This window comes from Bemisia tabaci, chromosome 8, assembly GCF_918797505.1.
Source record: "Bemisia tabaci chromosome 8, PGI_BMITA_v3".
In the NCBI taxonomy this organism is placed as follows: domain Eukaryota; kingdom Metazoa; phylum Arthropoda; class Insecta; order Hemiptera; family Aleyrodidae; genus Bemisia; species Bemisia tabaci.
Window position 1 is genome coordinate 12,791,511 of NC_092800.1, and position 19,139 is coordinate 12,810,649.

A 19,139-nucleotide genomic window follows, 5' to 3' on the forward strand; every position below is an offset into this window, starting at 1 on the left:
GGATCTCGGAACTTTGGAACGCTTCGGAACTTGGCTGACCGCGGCGAGCCGGATCGCGCGTTGACGGGTGCGCCGCGAAAACGTGAATGGGCGCGATGTTCACGATGCTGTATCTTCCTCAATTTTTAAGCAAACCTAGCATACGTATACACCATTTTCTTCCAAATTATGTCAGCTATTCAAAACATTAACTAAATCCGGGACTTTATCTCATGCGTAGCCGCTATATCCAAAAAACCGGAAAAAGGCCTTTTTAGGCCATTTTTTCAAAATGGCGGAAAATGCTCACCAGATTCGTGGTAGGAAACTTCAGATTCGGATTCAGCGACCCAAAAAACATAAAGTAAGACAAAAAAATCGCGCTGTACCCGAAATTCCAGGTAGCCTAATTTTTAGCTACCCGGCGCCTGGACTGCAGAGTGTTTCGTTACATCTGGATAGTATGTAGTAAAGGAGTATTCCTTCGATTCACTTACCTTACCCTACAGATCAAGACTCACAATTTCCCGCTTAGTTCAATTTTCCGCAAAATTTGAAATTCCCGCCAATGAAAAATAGCGGGAATTTCAAATTTTGCCCACTAAGCAAAATTAAAAAATGTGAATCATACTTCCAAAATTTTATTACAGCGGGTTCATCTAGGGACTATCACCTGTCGATAACCGCAAAAATGATGGAAATCGGTCCAGTAGAACGCTCAAACGAACTATGACAAAAAATAAAAATTTACATTAGTTAAATGGGAGAATTCACAACTTTACCGCGTAATGTAAAAAAACCTGGGTCATATTTTCAAAATCTGGATAAAGCGGGCTCATTTAGAGACAACTACCTGTTGATAGCCGCAAAAATCAAGAAAATCGGCCCGGTAGAACGCTGGAACTAAGCGCTACAAGATTTGCAAATTTAGGAGGTCTCGGAGCTTATATATGATGATAAGAAATCTTATGGTTCGTGGTCTTAGAACACAGATCCTATAGCCAATTTTTACCAGAGAAATCAGACCTACTCGCGAAAATTCACCTCGTGGAATCCTTCCTTCGCATTGCGCACAGTCGCACATCCATCTCCCTCTAATTTGTCAAAGTTTCCCCTCCCGCGGAACCCCCCCCCCCCCCCCCCGAGACCGCAGGACGTAACTCACGGTGACAAAGTGGAGCGGACCCGAATCCCAAGTATTAAAAGCCCTAATTTGAAACGAATTTATGTGGCTTCCTCGCCCTGGTTCCTGTCTCCGTTGGAGGGGTGGGGGCGGGGGGCTGCGGGCGGCGAAAAAGTTAAGAGTGTTAATAAATAAAAGTTTGATCAGTGGTGTTTGGCAGTGGGGCTTGGCTGGCGACCCCGGTCTACGGTTGCTTGGCAAGCGCCCGCCTCTGTAATTGCTCCGATCTGGGCAGATAGATGCGTCCGAGCCTTTGTAATTGAATTCGCCGCCCTCTGTTGCCTCCTGTGGGGTCTTTCGGCCGTGCGTCGCGAGGCTTCGAGTACCTATACTGCCGTCGCGTCCTAAGGAAGAACGCCGTATGAGCCTTCAGACGTTGCCAAATTTCCTTCGTTAAAAACCGAATTTACACGGTGAATGGAGATGTTGCATGTGTGAGGAATTTGCGATTTGACGAATGATCCTTACGTAAAAGTTCGTGAGAAACACGATGGTGCCACTGGTTTTTTCTGAAATCAACTCCCAAGCTCAAAAAAAGCTCTCAAGTTGAGGCCAAAATGGAGGGAATATCCCACGCTACCCTGAGAGTCTACCTCTACATCAAAACGAACTCTCCATGCAAAGATAAGGAGCAAGTACGTTAGCAGTGATGCCGTGTTTTCAATGTTTGAGTCCCCAAATAGAGTGGTAGCCCTGTCAATGTATTTGCTCCCTATCTTTGCATGGAGAGTTTGTCTTGATGTAGAGGTGGACTCTCAGGATAGCACGGGATATCCCCTCCATTTTGGCCTCATCTTGAGAGCTTTTTTTGAGCTTGGGAGTTAATTTCAGAGAAAACCAGTGGCACCATCGTGTTTCTCGCAAACTTTTACATAAGAATCAACAGTCAAATCGCAAATTCCTCACACATGCAACATCTCCATTGTAAATACTTGTTCTCAAAATTTTTAGACAATTTCGTACGCAATTTAATCTAATGCATCTGAAAATTTCAAAGAAAAACGTGCATGAATTTCGTCAAAAATACATGTTTTATCAAGGAACATTTGGCAACTCTCAAACGTTCATACGGCGTTCTTCCTTAGCACGGCAGTATACTGCCGTGCTAAGAAAGAACTCCGTAGATACGCCGAACATATTCGTGACAACGATTGCTGCGGACACAGCTGAAGGTGGATTGAAACCATCCGTATAAAACCCGTTGAAACCCATTTATCTGTTTAATTAAAAAAACTACAAAAAACCCCAACAAACTTGCAGATTCTGAGGGGTAAAGAATCCGGCCAAAGTCTTAAACTTGTTGAACCAAATTTTCTTATTACTCCTAAAAAAAAATTAAAAAGTATACTTTACTGAAAATCGAATGTGGGCCCCTTCATAAACGAGTGATACAACATTCACTGCATGTGTGTATGTGAGCCTCTTGTAGGAGCCCAAGCGGTTCGCTTTTTGCAACAAACGCTACATTCGTGAATGGAAAGTCCTTGAAGGAGCACATAACGTCCTCTTTCTTCATTTAACTTTTGCATTTTTTATTCAGAATCTTCGTAAAATCAAAAAAAAGTATGGACTGATCCGAGCCTTGTGTGTGCTCTAAAACAATTTGAAATATATTTTATCGCACAAAGTCGAATATTTTATCTTTAAAATTTAGAGCTACGTAACTAATTCAATAATCATGACTCGTGCATTCGCAGAAAAGTTTTCTCAGAGACTCAGTAAATTCCCTTGCTAAGCTACATGTATCTTCAAGAAGGCATTATACTTCTAAAAGGAATTAAAAAGTTACTAGGGGCTTATGGGGCTGCTTAGCAGCCCCTTATTTTTCCTGTACACTTTTCACTTTCACATGTTTTTTTTTTATTTATTTTCATTTAATTTTCTGTTTTGTCTTTGAATCGGGTCTAATTATTTCTTTGAGAGAATAAATATAACAAATGTTTTCAAAAATTGTAATTTTCTTTAGTAAACTTTAAACTAAAATTTTGTTTGAAATTTGGAGAATATAAAAATAATGATTTCAAATCGGTATTTGTCCGAATACTCGGTAAAGAAATTAAGCCATTTTGGCAGCAGTTATTAAAATGACCATTGGACATTTTACCCTGAAAATGGCGAGCATCACAATGATGACAAATTATATTCATTGAACCGACTGAAAATTTGGTAACAAAATTTTCATCAAAGTTCTGATCATCAATTTTATACTTCCGAAATGAAGAAATGAAACTTTGATTTTCTATACTAATAACAGAGTTAAGTTCTTGCTTCACTAAACGAACATGCGAAGAATTCTGGAAAACGCGATCACGTTTTGGAGGACGACCGCCTCGGTCATTGAAAATTTCACTCATAACAACTGTTAAATTTAAAATTAAAATTAGTAAAAATTATTATTATTTTAACAAAATCATAACTGAAAAGTTCAATTTTTAAATTAAAAAAAATAAATCAGAAGAAAAAGGATGAAATGAAAATGGAAATTAATAATAAACATATTTATCCACATTGAAAACAAACAGCGTGAAAAGTTCTGATCGGAAATGAGAAAAAAAAACTTGGAGGTTATTGCCTTAACGAGGAAAAATTGGCAATAGGAAAAAGATGGAACCAATCATGAAAAACCGTAAAAAAAAAAAACGCGGGAAAAGAAAAATGTAAGTTGATGGCAGTTGAGTGTTGGAAGTAACCTCACTTAATGATGATTGTTGAATGAAAACAGCTGATAAAAAGACAGCAAACAGTAAAGTAAGATGCGTAGCAACAAAACTTTTCCGAAAAACAAAAAACAAAAAACCCCCACTTCCCCTCATCCAATTTATGAGTTTTTAGGGATTTAAAAATCGGGGACGAACCCCAGAAAATAATTTATAGTTTTCCCGAAGCATTGAGAACAACACCTTTCAAATGAACCAACGCCCCTCGCAATTAGTACAGTGGTTGATTCACAATTTCATTCTATTTTTCAAATTAGGTATTAAGATACTTCACTGTAGATCGAACAGAGACTCCTTCATTTATGAGTGATGCAACAGTCATGACGTGTAAATATGTTTAGCCCTTGCAGGAGCCTCCTTGCTCACCTATTGTCATGGGAACGGAGTTCCCCATGATATTACAATCGTTCCGTTGCTATCGCTATGGGATTCCCTATGCCTCTGCGACCTTGAGCGTTTCGCCCAGTCTCCGATTTTTGGTTGATTTTCCGATGTATCAAAAACCGTTGTATTTTTTAGCCAATCATGTCTCTACGTCAAGTTGTGTTGATTTCTAAAATTCGCTTTCAGCGAGTTTTTTTCCACCTTGAGATGTCGTGTCTGACTGGTAAATCTGCGCAGAACCACGAAGTTCCGATTTTGGGCAAATTCTTTTTTTTGGGAGGTTCCGATTGGTTACTTTTCGCCATCAGTTTTCTGTTCGTTGGTGCAAAAGATCGCCTACCTCGTTGCTCTTGAGAAGCCGCCATTATCCCACCTCAAATTTTAAACATAGATATAAAGAAATAATAACCATCGCACAAGGTGGAAAATTGCTCTGGAGGACCCGTTACGGATATATGAGCCAAAATCAGAACTTGATTGATGGATTTAATCCATGAATACAGAAATATTGCCTCAGCTTACTGCCGCAATCGCAAATGCATGCTGAGATGAACCTTGTGACACATGACAGCATAGGTAAACAATGTCTCACAGAGTAATGCGCTTAATCCGTGGTTTCTTATCACGCCAGTTGCCGAACCGCCGATATCTCAAGGACGTCTTTTGTGAAGCCCCGCTCAGCGTCTGAGATCACTTAACTGCTCTCTTTTCTCTCCATAGCTTCGAGCGACGGGACAGCTCAGTTGGCTGCACCACGATTTTGTCTCTCTGAGAATGTCACTTATTGTGCGAGCGGGGGTTCGAATCTCGCAGGGGACAGTTAATTTTTACTGGTTGTATTGAATGTTTTAGACCAATCATCTAACAATAATTAATACTTGGCAACTTAGGAAGCACATAAGTCCCTTATGATGCGTATTCGGGCATATGTGTAGAGTAAAAATATCATACGTAGGGTGTCCCAAAAGTACCCGGACTGGTTCTGTAACTTCAAAAGTAAGATAGATACAGACATGATTTTGGTCTCATTTTAAAGATCAACTCAATACCTATCGATTATAACCAAGATCAGCTCAATCAAATAAAAATTGACCGAGTTATGACAATTTGAAATTAGTGAGGAAAGTTTACCCCTACGGTTTTTAGGAAGATTTTTCGCTTACCAGGATTCAAAAAGTTAATATTCGTATCCACTTTCCTCCGAATCTTCCATAACTTCCTTTTGCTTTTCAAAGTACCGTCCATCAAACCGGATGCACATTTTCATGCGCTCTTGCCACTTATCCAACATTGTTTTCCTGAATTCTTCCTCTGGGATGGAGTTGAAGAAGTTTTGAATTGCATTCTGGATTTCGGTCTTCGATACGAATCTTCGTCCGCGAAGCTCCTAATTAAGCGTAGGAAACATCCAAAAATCACATGGAGCCAAGTCAGGGCTATAAGGGGGATGAGGGATTGTTTCAACTCCATTTTTACTCATAAATTCACGTGTTAAGCTCGATGTGTGAGGCCGCGCATTGTCTTGATGGAGTATCCACGAAGCTTTCAAGTCCGACCGTTTCCGGGAAATGTGCATTCTCAACTCCTTTAGTACTTTGCAATAATACGCACTGTCAACCGTTGTATTTGATGGTACAAAATATTGATAAATGACACCTCGAAAATAAAAAAACACAATAAGCATCACTTTACGGCTGACTTTTCGATTTACGGCGATGAAGAATCTCCCTTAAAAACCGTAGGCGTAAACTTTCCTCGCTGATTTCAAATTGCCATAACTCGGTCAATTTTTATCCGATTGAGCTGATCTTGGTTTTAATCGATAGGTATTGAGTTGATCTTTAAAATGAAATCAAGATCATGTCTGTATCTATCTTACTTTCGAAGTTACAGAACAAGTCCCGGTGCTTTTGGGACACCTTATGTATACTTTACGCCGAAAAAGCGAACCTGAAACTTAAATGCGTTAACTTCCGAAAACCATATATAATCCAACGAAAATAATAATTGGTACATAACAGCTTTCTTGCATGCAAAGAAAATAATTAAAAATGTTAAAAAAGAGATGTCAACACAAAATTACATAGCCCCTTCAATTCAGAAGATACTCCAAACGAACTGTACCTTAACATTCTCATATCCCAGAGGCTAACGTTCCCATGACGAATATTGCTATCGCTAGCGATTGCAAAATCCAACTTGTTTACATTTTTATCTAAAGTAAAAAAAAAATAGTCGGTATGGATTGATCTGAGCCTTCTATGTCCTCCAAAACAATATGAAATATTTTATCGCACAAAGTCCAATATTTTTCGATTCAGGTCCTACAAATGCCTTTAAAAGGGCATGAGAAAAAATACTCAATCGGCTGGCTAAAGTCCAGTATTTTTCTTGAGAATAGTCTCCTCCTTCAATGAGTGATGCAACAATTGCGACATTTTTGTATGAAAAGCCCTTGCAGAAGCCTTTTTATTTGACTCAGCTAAATTTTGAAGAATCACTGACGTGTCCGCAAAAATGCTCTCACTGTAATCATTAGTATTTGTCCCCTCTGCATGCTGGAAGATTGCTTGCAGCGTATTTTTCGAGCGTATCATTCTTCCTTTGCTTTCTCCCAAAACTTATTTATCGTATAATATTTTTAATCTCAACTTATGATGCTGCAGTTTCATATGCATGTAAATGGAAGCTATCATAACATTGTATCATATACCACTGCATAATGAACTGATCGTCATGAAAAGGACTCCAGATTACCTAGATATTGAAAATTGTTTTAAGAGAAAATTAATGAAGATTTAAAAAAACAAAAATCATGGTTGAAAATAGCGTTTTTATTTTTTACGCAGAGTAGAATAGGTAAGAGGGTTTTGACATGGATCCTCAGATATCTCTATGAAGCATTAATTTCAGTGACCCGTCTTTTTTACGCATTTTTGCGGACACGTCAGTGATTCTTCAAAATTTAGCTGAGTCAAATAAAAAGGCTTCTGCAAGGGCTTTTCATACAAATATGTCGCAATTGTTGCATCACTCATTGAAGGAGGAGACTATTCTCAAGAAAAATACTGGACTTTAGCCAGCCGATTGAGTATTTTTTTTCATGATCTTATAAAAGCATTTGTAGGACCTGAATCGAAAAATATTGGACTTTGTGCGATAAAATATTTCATATTGTTTTGGAGCACATAGAAGGCTCAGATCAATCCATACCGACTATTTTTTTTTACTTTAGATAAAAGTGCAAATAGGTGAGGAATGAGCCCTGCAAGGGCTAAACATACTTACACGTCATGACTGTTGCATCACTCCTAAATGAAGGGGCCCACATTCGATTTTCAGTAAAGTATAATTTTTAATTTTCTTTTAGGAGTAATAAGAAAATTTGATTCAACAAGTGCAAGACTTTGGCCGGATTCTTTACCCCTTAGAATCTGAAAGTTTTTTGGGGTTTTTTGTAGTTTTTGTATCAGGTCTTTTTTGGAATGATGTGAAGCTAATGAAACATTTGGCTGGAGACAGAAATTGAGAACAATATTTTCAATGAGCAGAACTGGAACTCCTTGTTTGATTAACTAAACATTAATAGGGGGTGATTCAGTTTGCAATCAATAAAAGTTACCTGATGTTTTGGTGAGTTTAAACTTCTCTCATCGAAATAGGGTACATGTTTTAAAAACTGATGGATTAGCAATTAATCGTCATAGTGTGGGCTACTTAGAATGAACTTCTTTTGCCGCATGAATTATTCCTTACTCATAAAGTTTCAACATTAATTCTGCAATTTTTACTGCGTTTAACTCAACTGTTGGACATACTTACATTCAGTTACTTACATTTTAAATTAAATAAAAGTGAGACCATTAAGTGGAAAGTCCATTCAAAGAGTTAAATTTTTTTTTTTTTTTTTTGGTTCACTCATTATAAAAAGTATTTCCTGTAAGAGGTATTTAATTTATCAATAAAAGTGTGCGTCAAGCCAAGCTCCATCGGCCACAAAAGTATTTTTCTTCTAACAAAGTATAACGTCTAGGAATGTGACTTGAAACATGAAGATAAGAAAATTGTACATATACCTATTATGCACTCCGTTGAACTTGAGCGATTCAGGTAATAATCGACTGAATTTCAACCTCAAGTTACAATGGCCTCAAGTTCAAGAATTCCTAGTAATTTGGTTGTCCACCGTCGGACTAAAAACACCACCCCTAAACTCTTCATCAGAGCATGTTCCGCAGTTGGTACGGAAGCACAAACTTTTCGATCATAAACGCTACCGATTGGTCTAATTTTTTTTGGCCTTGATTCACCCGATTACATTTATTCCATTAAGAACTAAGTAGGCACGCGAACCATACATAGACCCATCGCTCAATTAATTTCAGAGTGCACTGTTTCACTGGAGTAATTATGCTAGAAACTCACTAGGTGAAGATGGAATACTTCTGTGACACAACAACCAACAACACCACAATATTTTCACATCAAGAGTGGCGGTAGCCACCTCCGGTCGAGGAAAGTGACGACCTACTAAGGGTTTTTTTTTTTTATCCGTGGAACACATGGATCGCGATGATAGTGGTTCAGGCTGGTTCAACCAGCCTGAACCAACCTCAACCTACCTCGGAAGAGTGGTCCAAGCGTTCCACTGGAACACATGGAACGCACTGGATCGCCCCAGTGGAACGCGATAAAAAAGTGATGCGTTCCATTGTGGTCCACTGTGGTTCGGATAAAAAAAAATCCCTCTAAAGTCCCTATGGCAAAGGGGTGGCCGACACTCTTAGTCACACCTAACTCCCTTAATCTGAAAATTGGTCCGATTTAGAATGGAATTCAGAGCAAACGGCGGCACGGATTCCAACAATCTTGGTGTCTATGGACGCAGCTAAGTTAGTGGGATGGCATTTAAGAGTTTATTATCTCGTCACCTTCCAGGCAAAGTATCACAAGCGCCATGCGACGTTTAAAAATTTCCGCCGCCATTTTATTTTTTTACAGAGAAATTGTTCAACGAAGCTGTCCGAAAATTTCAATAAATTTTCTTTGTGCTGCCGATAAAATTTAGTGAAATTTCCGAACAGATTCAACCAACAATTTCTCAGTAAAGAAATAAAATGGCGGCAGAAATTTTTAAACGTCGCATGGCGCTTGTGATACTTTGCCTGGAAGGTGACGATCTAACATTCGGTAGGTACACCACCAGTGTAAGTCCATAACATAACCTCACTATTTGATGTGTTTACATCAAGTTTTCATATGTTAAAATGGAGAGGGAATGGGCGCTACGTACTTACTTTGCCCAGCGATTTATGCAGCAATATAAATTCTTGATTTTATAGTAATCATCAAGCTGAGAAAATAGAACGAGTACATACCTTTCATGAAAGACTTTGTTACACATTGACTGGCCACATGGTGTTTCTAACAACTTCTGACGCAAAATCAAAGAGACTCGAAGAAAACCAAATTTGAGCTAATACTCATCGTCAAAGATCTCTGATTTAGGGACATTAAGTTGACTTAGTGATTGAATTATACCTTGCATATCCCCATGATGTCTTCGATGTAAACAAGCAACGGTAAGAGGCGAAAGCTTTCCAAGATAAGTCGTGAAGAACACAAGATCTTAATGTCAATAACATACACTTAGAAAGCACAAGCACTCCAGAGCACGTAGGTTGAAAGCAAAATTTAAAGCGAATAAATTTTGGTCAGAGCATAGTGACCGTGTCGCATGTAGTGTGATGGGCGAAGGCTCATATTACAGTAATTTTTAGATCTTTTCTTGAGACTGATAGGGTCCACCGAAAACAACTACATCTCTTCAAGATATGGAAACTAGCATTCGTGACTTGAGGAAAACAATAATGTAATTAAAAACTGAGAGTAATGGGCTCTCCCTTTGATCCATCGATCCATTGGTGTGCATGGTAGGGAAATATTTGGATGCTGTTAGTCACGAGAATGCAAACTGTGGTGTAAATCCTGCTTCCTTTTGATAGTTTGGCACAACTTTGGTGTCCTTTTATTTATCGACGTAATTTACCTGAATTACATTTATTGATGCTTGGGTCAGACAGATGCACGGACTGATAACCTCACTTCTGAACAAAGACATCACTTGAACATTTTAAGAGAAACTAATGAAATAGTGTATCGGGCTCTGGCAGAAGACGTGCAACGTAATAATATAAGTGTGTAAAAATATTAGTTAGCTTCTACAGAGAATTGAACTCTTATATTATAATTAAATCATAAATCTGTGCTCAACTAGTTAGAGTTGGAAGTTGGTAACGAGGCAGGGAAATTTCGTTCCGCTAGACTGGCTGAACTGAACGGAATCGACCAATGGCATTGAACCACTACCGGATTTTTTCTAAAATTCAAAACATTGTAGCTAAAATTTTGAAAGTTATTTGCCGATGCTGAATTATCCGAGCATTGAAACCCTATTAAATGTGGTAGAAATGAAATCCTCATATCTTCAAGCATGATCCTTTGTAGGTTTCATTAGAATCTGTGGCCGCGTAAGCAAGAAATCTGTTGTGAAAGGTGATCATGTCGGTTTCCCGCTACTAAACGGCCCATGTTACAAAAAATATTTGTCATTTTGGGCCTTTAAGTGCTTATAACTTTTTGAAAACTCAATGGATCTGGATGAAACTTTCCCACTTAGTAGGCCCAATTTAGGTGCGTCAGTAGACACCAAGATCGTTGGAATCCGTGCCGTCGTTTGGGCTGGGGTCGAGTTCGAACCGAATCAATTTTCAGAATAAGGGAGTTACGTGCTGGTTACGTGTGTCTATGGTTGGCTGCCACCTTTTTCGTTTGGAGGCTTTCCAGTGTTTTCGAGTTTAGACTTTGTCTGGAGGTGGCTACCGCCACCCATGATAAAATGTGAAGTAGTTTTAATGATACGGTGACAAATATCGTCGAAGAAATCGTCGTCTCTCTGACGCAAGGGCGTATCTTGATTCCCTCTTGAGCCCTGATTTGAATACAAACCCATGCTTTCTGTGGTCCATGCAAAAATTGAGATACGCCCTTACATCAGAGAAGCGACGAAATGAGAATGATATGGACGTATTTCTATCAAACGGAACTATGTGCATTATGACATGAGCCCTGCGACCCATAAGAGTATATGCATAACAGAGCTCACGTCATAATGCACATAGTTCCGTTTGATAGAGATACGTCCAAATCATTCTCATTTCGTCGCTTCTCTGATGTAAGGGCGTATCTCAATTTTGACCTGGGCCACAGAAAGCATGGGTTTGTATGCAAATCAGGGCTTAAGAGGGAATCGAGATACGCTCTTACGTCAGATGAGAGACGACGATTTCTGCGACGATATTTGCAGCATCAAATGTACTCTAAGGAAAGATTTTTCAGTAAACACTAATCGAAAATAGATACAAGAAGCTTCAAAGGCACGCTGAAAAGAAAAAGTCTGTACAGCTGCTCTTCGAAGAGGACATCGTGTGTCAAAATAAATTTGGCAAAGGTGGATGCCTCCCGGTTTCATTTTGCCAGTCCTCGCCTACTTGAAATGACAAAGTTCCGCAAATGACATGACGTTCAGGCTTTTTTAGAAGTTTCGTGCATTTTAAGAATGATTCAACCCGGCTTTCAGATGTCAGTCTAGAGATTTTAGATTAGATGGCTAGGAGTATGCTGTGTTTTGCACGTGAGTAAGATAATTTCAGTGGATAAGAGTGCAACCCCTGAAGCAGGAAATCTAGATATATAGTAATGGGTAGTAATATATAGTAACAGGTGTTTGCCATAGCCTCAGCCAGAGGCTCAATTGTACAAATTATAAAATAAAATAATAGGCCAGTCATTCGTAGACAATAAATCGACGGTATATTGCAATGTAACACCCGGTGAATTACGTTTAGCTCCTTTTTTATGTGCGAACTGTTTGGTAAGGTATCAGAAAGAAATGATTAATAAGGTTTGATTGGAACAATACAACACCTGTTTTAATTTGTAAATTTGAATGATAACCAAGGTGTTGTAATGAATATTTATTAATTACTGAGGCACCTTTCGGCTTAGGTACGCCATCTTCGGAGTACATATTCATCGGAACATAAATATGTCACAGTTATTTTACACTACTTGTCACCAGCTTAACAATATATACATCGTGGACATCATATACGAAAAGTCTAAATTACGAGAAAGTTAAATAGTTCAGAGCGTTACTCCTGATAAAATCGTAAACATTCCAACGACAACATGTTTACGATTTTATCAGGAGTAATACGCTTTGAACTATTTAACTTTCTCGTAATTTAGACTTTTCGTATATGATGTCCACGATGTATTATATTGTTAAGCTTGTGACAAGTAGTGTAAAATAGGTAACTGTGATAAATTTATGTTCCGATGAATACGTACTCCGAAGATGGCGTAAACCGAAAGGTGCCTCAGTAAATAATAAATATTCATTACAACACCTTGGTTATCATTCAAAACAGAAAGAAATGATTTCATTCTCCGATTTTTAGTGTATTTTCCGAAGGAAATACACTATTGCGTTCTCCCCTAATGTCAGACCTGGACCAAAGACCATGTAATGAGTATCGATCATGGGTCGTAGATTACGAATATGCATGCCGTTTGAATTCATGTTTTTATATATATATATATATATATATATATATATATATATATATATATATATATATATGCTTATTTATGTATGTATTTCCGACTCATCGTGGTTTTTCCGATTTTCGCTGGGTTATATTTCCCTCATTTTAAAAAAGTTCCGGGTGAAACTTTTTGCGATGTATAGTAGAGGAACAGGACTACCATTCTGCGAAAAAAAACGGAGATCGAAGTATTACATTTCGAATGGTGGGGGCGAGAAGTGGGGGGAGGTTCAATTTTGTGGGCGCGATAACTCGCGCAAATTAAAAGCTTCCCCCCGAAATTTTTATAGAAGGAAGATCTTACTTAGTTCTAGGCTGGTATTGAATTTGAGCGAAATCGGTCGAGCCGTTTAAAAATGGCGAGCTTTGAAAGTTTTAGGCGGGGGGTGTGCGGCAACAGAGGAGGGAGGCCGCACAGTGGGTCACGAACTGACAGTTGGTGGACAAGACGGCAATATTGTCCTACAGTGGGTCAAGAACTGAAAGTTGGTGGACAAGACGGCAATGTTGTCGCACAGTGGGTCACGACCTGAAACTTGGTGGACAAGACGGCAATGTTGTCGCACAGTGGGTCACGCACTGAAAATTAGTGGATAAGACGGCAATGTTGTCGTACAATAGGTCACGAACTGATAATTGTTGGACAAGACGGCAATGTTGTCGCACGGTTATGGAGATTCATCCATCGTCATTCAAGCTTGCCACAGCGTTTGTTGACATCTTTTCATATCAGACATTACATGAGGATTGTTGTTGCAATCTGGCGACATGAAGTCCTTATTCGAATAATCAATGCCTCCAACAGTGTAAACGTAAATCCAACCTCCAAAGATTGATAATTCCCCGTCCCCGGCGTCCCCGCCCCTCCCTTCGGAAAATACACTCTTCCCGCGGTGGACGCGCGGGTCACTTAAAAGACAGAACAACTGAGGCCGGACACTCAAAATAAAAAAAAATACACTAAAACGCGCGCGAAGCGCGCGTCCTGGGGGGACTTAGGGGGCAAAGCCCCCCCCCCTCCCAAAAACCGGCGCGGAGCGAAGCGGAGCACCGGTTTTTTTAACATTAAATATAGCCATTTCAGTACAACTCATCAATGCAAAATTGCTACTCCTTGTTAATATTGGGTCACTAAAGCATGAAGGAGTTTTGACTTGTGGATATATTTTTCTGAAGGTAAATGACGCGTAGAATACGATGCGCACATTGAAAACAGGAAAAAGTAACTCGAAATCGAAAAATACGCGGCTTAAAACACACGACTCGTCCGCAAATTTAATACGCCCCGATTTCGCGCCAAACCTAATGATGTCATCCAGTGCCAAGCAGAAGCGAGCACGGGTTTCTACGACATGAGTCAAATGTCTTTCTTCTCTTCGTATTTATAAAACCAATAGGAATGCTGGAAATCTCGTGTTATCATTTATCAGATGTAAACATACCTCAATTCTATAATTAAATTTGTTTAATTTATGTGTTTATAATGATTAAAAATTATGTCCCGAGAAAAAAATTGTAGATAATGGGTTATTACTTGCCTCAGTAATTGCCCACACGTGAAACTTGATTAAGTATACCTGACCTGCCAGGGCATTTAAATATGCCTAGTTGACGGAACCTCTTTGTCTTTTTCTTTTCCATTTTTTAGTTACTTCTAGCGCTCCATTTTAGTAACATTCTGATATTCACTGAGTTTTTCGAGTGCCAAACTTGTTTCAAAGTATTCAAAGTATTGCTCATCATATTTAATTCCTGAACGTAAACGTAATTCGGTCGGCGTCGGTGTTGCCCAGGGATGCCTTGAAGTGAGAGGAAGTATTTATCTTTACCTGGTTGAAGTTTTTGGTGAATCGCAACAGCTTCATGACAACGAACTACACCTCTAGAATGGCTGACCAGTGTTAGAGACCCGGAACGTTTTGAAGTTGATATAGGTTAGGTTTACTTGGGCTCACACAGCAGGCTACCATCTAAACCCATGTCAGACGCTGCCCACATTTTGCCGAATATTGTTGAATAAAGTGATAGCAATGAAAAGATTGCTGAACAATCGCACCTCAAAAGGTTTTCTTTCCTCAAAAAATAGGAACTTTGAAAGAAAACCTCAAAAAAATGAAAGTTTACAGAGGTTGAAATTTTCACATGTAATCCTTATGGGCAAGACGCAGCAGAAATGGAGATTGAGGTTAGCTATACTTGGGCTCCCACCCCCCTCCTGCCTTCAAAAACCGGCCCACGCGCGTTACGCAGGTTTGCTATCTCGCGGCCATTCTAGAGGTGTATTTCGTTGCTTCATGACAGTGACGATTGTGATATTTTAAGCAGTAGGTAGGAGCTGAAAATGTGGCTTAATACATCGACCTACACAATTCAACCGACAGAATTCGTTGAGAGCACTTTTTTCCATTATACTAGGTAAAATGTGAAATGTTTTGTTACACATTTTACAAATGAATCGTTCATGACTGAAATTGGACACTTTTCGTAGAATTACCCCTATGTAACGTAACATGTCATGTAAACAATGAACAAATCCACTTATCTTTGTACAAATAATGCGAATTTTATTCCGAACGGCAGACAAAACAAAAAACGGAGAGAGGATCGCGTATAATTAAATACGCTACTCTTTCCGTTTGGCAATGAAGTTAGGGGAAACAATACTGTATACGAGGGGCGTTCAATAAGTAAGTATCCCCCCTCTCTAAAATCAATAGGAATGAACCAATTTTCAAAAACTTGAGCTCAATCTCTTCCTTAGGATATATTGAGTTCAACAAAACAAACCGCAACAAAATCGGACCATGTGCGGCTGAACGCGAGCCGTTTGAACGCGCCGAGATGCACACCGCTTCCGCCAAATCCGCGGAAATTTAAAGTCCGCGACAAGAGAAGAGCTTCTCTGCCAACGCTTCAGTCGTTCATCACTGACGAAAAATCAAAGAAGTTTTTGTAGAATAAAGGGCTTACCTCACCTCTCCACATAACCAGCTCGATCCAAGCAGGTCTGATACTGATTGTGATACTAAGAGAACAGCTTTTGGATACCACGCGTGTAGAGGTCTTTCAACTGGCTGGGGATGAAAGTGTTGACGGCTTGTTTGACCTCTTCCACTGATTCAAAATGAACTACCCCGAGTTCAGATTATAGATACGGTAATAAATGGCAAAACAGACCACTATTTATTCCCCTTTCTGAAATCTGAACTCGGGGTAGTTCATTTTGAATCAGTGGAAGAGGTCAAACAAGCCGTCAACACTTTCATCCCCAGCCAGTTGAAAGACCTCTACACGCGTGGTATCCAAAAGCTGTTCTCTTAGTCTCACAATCAGTATCAGACCTGCTTGGATCGAGCTGGTTATGTGGAGAGGTGAGGTAAGCCCTTTATTCTACAAAAACTTCTTTGATTTTTCGTCAGTGATGAACGACTGAAGCGTTGGCAGAGAAGCTCTTCTCTTGTCGCGGACTTTAAATTTCCGCGGATTTGGCGGAAGCGGTGTGCATCTCGGCGCGTTCAAACGGCTCGCGTTCAGCCGCACATGGTCCGATTTTGTTGCGGTTTGTTTTGTTGAACTCAATATATCCTAAGGAAGATTTTGAGCTCAAGTTTTTGAAAATTGGTTCATTCCTATTGATTTTAGAGAGGGGGGATACTTACTTATTGAACGCCCCTCGTACTATCTTCATCGAGATTGATATTTGGAGAATGATCTATATCTTCCGCCAAAACAATGATATGAACTGTATTTACAAAAGTATTATTTTTTTTTTTTTTTTTTTTTTTTTTTTTTTTTTTTTTATCTTTATTTCATTTCTCCTACTTTACAGTATTAGGAAATTTTACTTGAACATCTATTTACATAACTTAAGTCTAACTGGTGGATCAAGGATCCTAGTAATTACTAAATTAATTAGACATTAAAACAGCTTGAGGAGCTTGAGGATTAAATAGCTTGAGGACTGTTGAGCGATCTAGTCGCGGCACAAGACTCAACTAATCTCGTACTATAGCGGCGGATATTAGGTCAAAAATGGGTATCGACTAAGCTTTTAATACTTCCCAGGTAGTTTGAATTTGTAGCCGTTGATTCAAAGGAGTCAACGAAGAACATATCGACGGTGTAAGTCCGCAGTTACATATCTCGTTTGCGATGTCCGAAAATCTCCGCCTCTATGTTATTCTTTTAAAGGAGATCAAATTGACATAATTCCTTGAAATTTTTGCAGAATTCCCTTCGCACAGAGAAAAAAAATCACGGCAGTTTTAAAGGATTGCCGTTGAGTAATTTTCCGTTGAAAAAATAAAGTATGACAAGATGTCTGCACCGACTTATGTGATTGCCGACTTACACCGTCGATATACTGTATAGCTTCATTTCCGTTTCCGTCTCGATCACAAAATCTTATTCACCTATACACAACTATTCTTTGGCCATTGGCCACTGCTGCTAACTCATAGAGTGCACTTTGTACACACGTATCTAGGTGGTAAAAAATGCCATAAAACCCGTGAAAAATACCTACATGAACTCGAGTCTGATTTTCAAACGAATCTGTTGCAGTTTTTGTGACTGACAGTTTTTGTGTTGACAGCAATGCTGACACCGATTGAAGGTGCTTACCAAAATAGAATATGGAAGATAGGATTCAATACAGGTGATCTCGTGGTGATTCCGTCGGTGGGCAACTTTGATGTATCTCCGTACCACTGGATGTTCGCCGTGTCTAATACGGAACTGGCGGGGATCTCTGTGACAAAGAGGTCGTTCCTTAATCGCAGGGCTCACATCGTTATTTTCAATCAGGATCTGCGGAACCAAATTTGGAGAACAAAAGCCAGCCGAGTGCCCCACATCCTCGGTCGACCCGACATGAGCCGCAAAGGAGCCATCATCGCTAAACGACTAAGTGATAAACAGGTACATCTTGCTTTTGTTCTTTATTTTCGGATACAGTGAAGTATTTGAGAGAGCACACTAATACACGATGGAGGACTACGAATACACAACACACCTGCAGCGTGGTTGTTGACATTTTGTGTTACCCGACCGGTGACCCGATTGAAATTTATGTCAGCACGACAAAACATCGAAAATCGATAAATTTCACGGCCCAGATGAGGCTGTCTAGTGTCTTGCCTTATCTTGCCAAAAAGCCACATTCAGTTTCAACAATTAGGCTGCGAGTAAAACAAATAAAGGAAATGACAGGAAGAGGCACTACCCGACGGGCGACGCTTGAGAGGCAGGGGCTGAAAAGGATAGACACATACGAGGCGCGGCTGAAAACTAACGCCTCCAAGCTCAACTTGAAAATCATTGAAGATTTTGGCAATAACTAAAAAAGTTCTATAAGTAGACGCAATTACCCATCTAACCGTCCATCGGTTTGCAAAATTGAACAACTTTCGACGTTACAGCGTTGCCGTACTTCCGACATGTCCTCTCCGACATGTTGAAGGAAGATGTCGAAGGTGACAAATAAGGCTGTCAACCCTTACAGGTGCGGCAGATTTTAAAATACATACCTGAAAATACCAATTTCGGCGAATTATGCGGGACGTTAAAACTTTTTAAATCCAAGATTCGAAAAATAGAACCAGCACGCACCAAATTCTTGTAACAGCATGATTATGCCCGACCTCATGCAGCCGTCAAACTTCAGCCCACATTGAGCGCTTGGATTTGGCGACCATTCCTTATCCTCCATACAGTCTTGACTGGGCGCCATAACTGCCGTTATAGCGAAGAGGGCCGTAAGTGCAAAAATCAGAAGCTTCTGACAAGAACATTTTATTGAAAGAAGCCTCCGTTCTTTGTCAAATTGCCACTAATCGTCCGGAAGACTCCTAGAAATCGTATGGATGATTAAAAATCGACTGATTTTATTTCCATTACATAAAAAGGGTATTTTTCATTTTCATGCTAGGTTATATTGTTAGGCAAGACAGCCGTAAGTGCTATCTTCTGCATGCTTTCGTGGTTGCGTTTTGGACGCACAACAAACACATTTTCAGGTTAGGAATTGGCAGAGGAGGGTGGCACTTTACTGGAAAGCACTGTTTTCATTGGCTCTCATGCACCTGCGGCTGTCTTGAAAGAAACTACGTCATTTTTTGTGCACTTACGGCTTTCTCATACGTCTTGTTTTCATTAAATTAGGATGAATTTTGCTGTTTTAGCTGTCTCAGTAATTTCATCTAAAAG

The 19,139-nt window shown here is 39.5% G+C and overlaps 1 protein-coding gene across 2 annotated transcripts in view; it reads left to right on the forward strand.

The window, feature by feature from the left end:
• Nucleotides 1-19,139, forward strand: part of LOC109035104 (uncharacterized) — a 34,799-nt gene that overhangs the window by 12,630 nt on the left and 3,030 nt on the right. For both annotated transcript variants that reach the window (XM_072303157.1, XM_019048602.2), the window contains one exon: nucleotides 17,527-17,852. In XM_072303157.1, coding sequence (XP_072159258.1) covers nucleotides 17,527-17,852 — 326 coding nt within the window. The remainder of the gene's footprint in view (nucleotides 1-17,526; nucleotides 17,853-19,139) is intronic.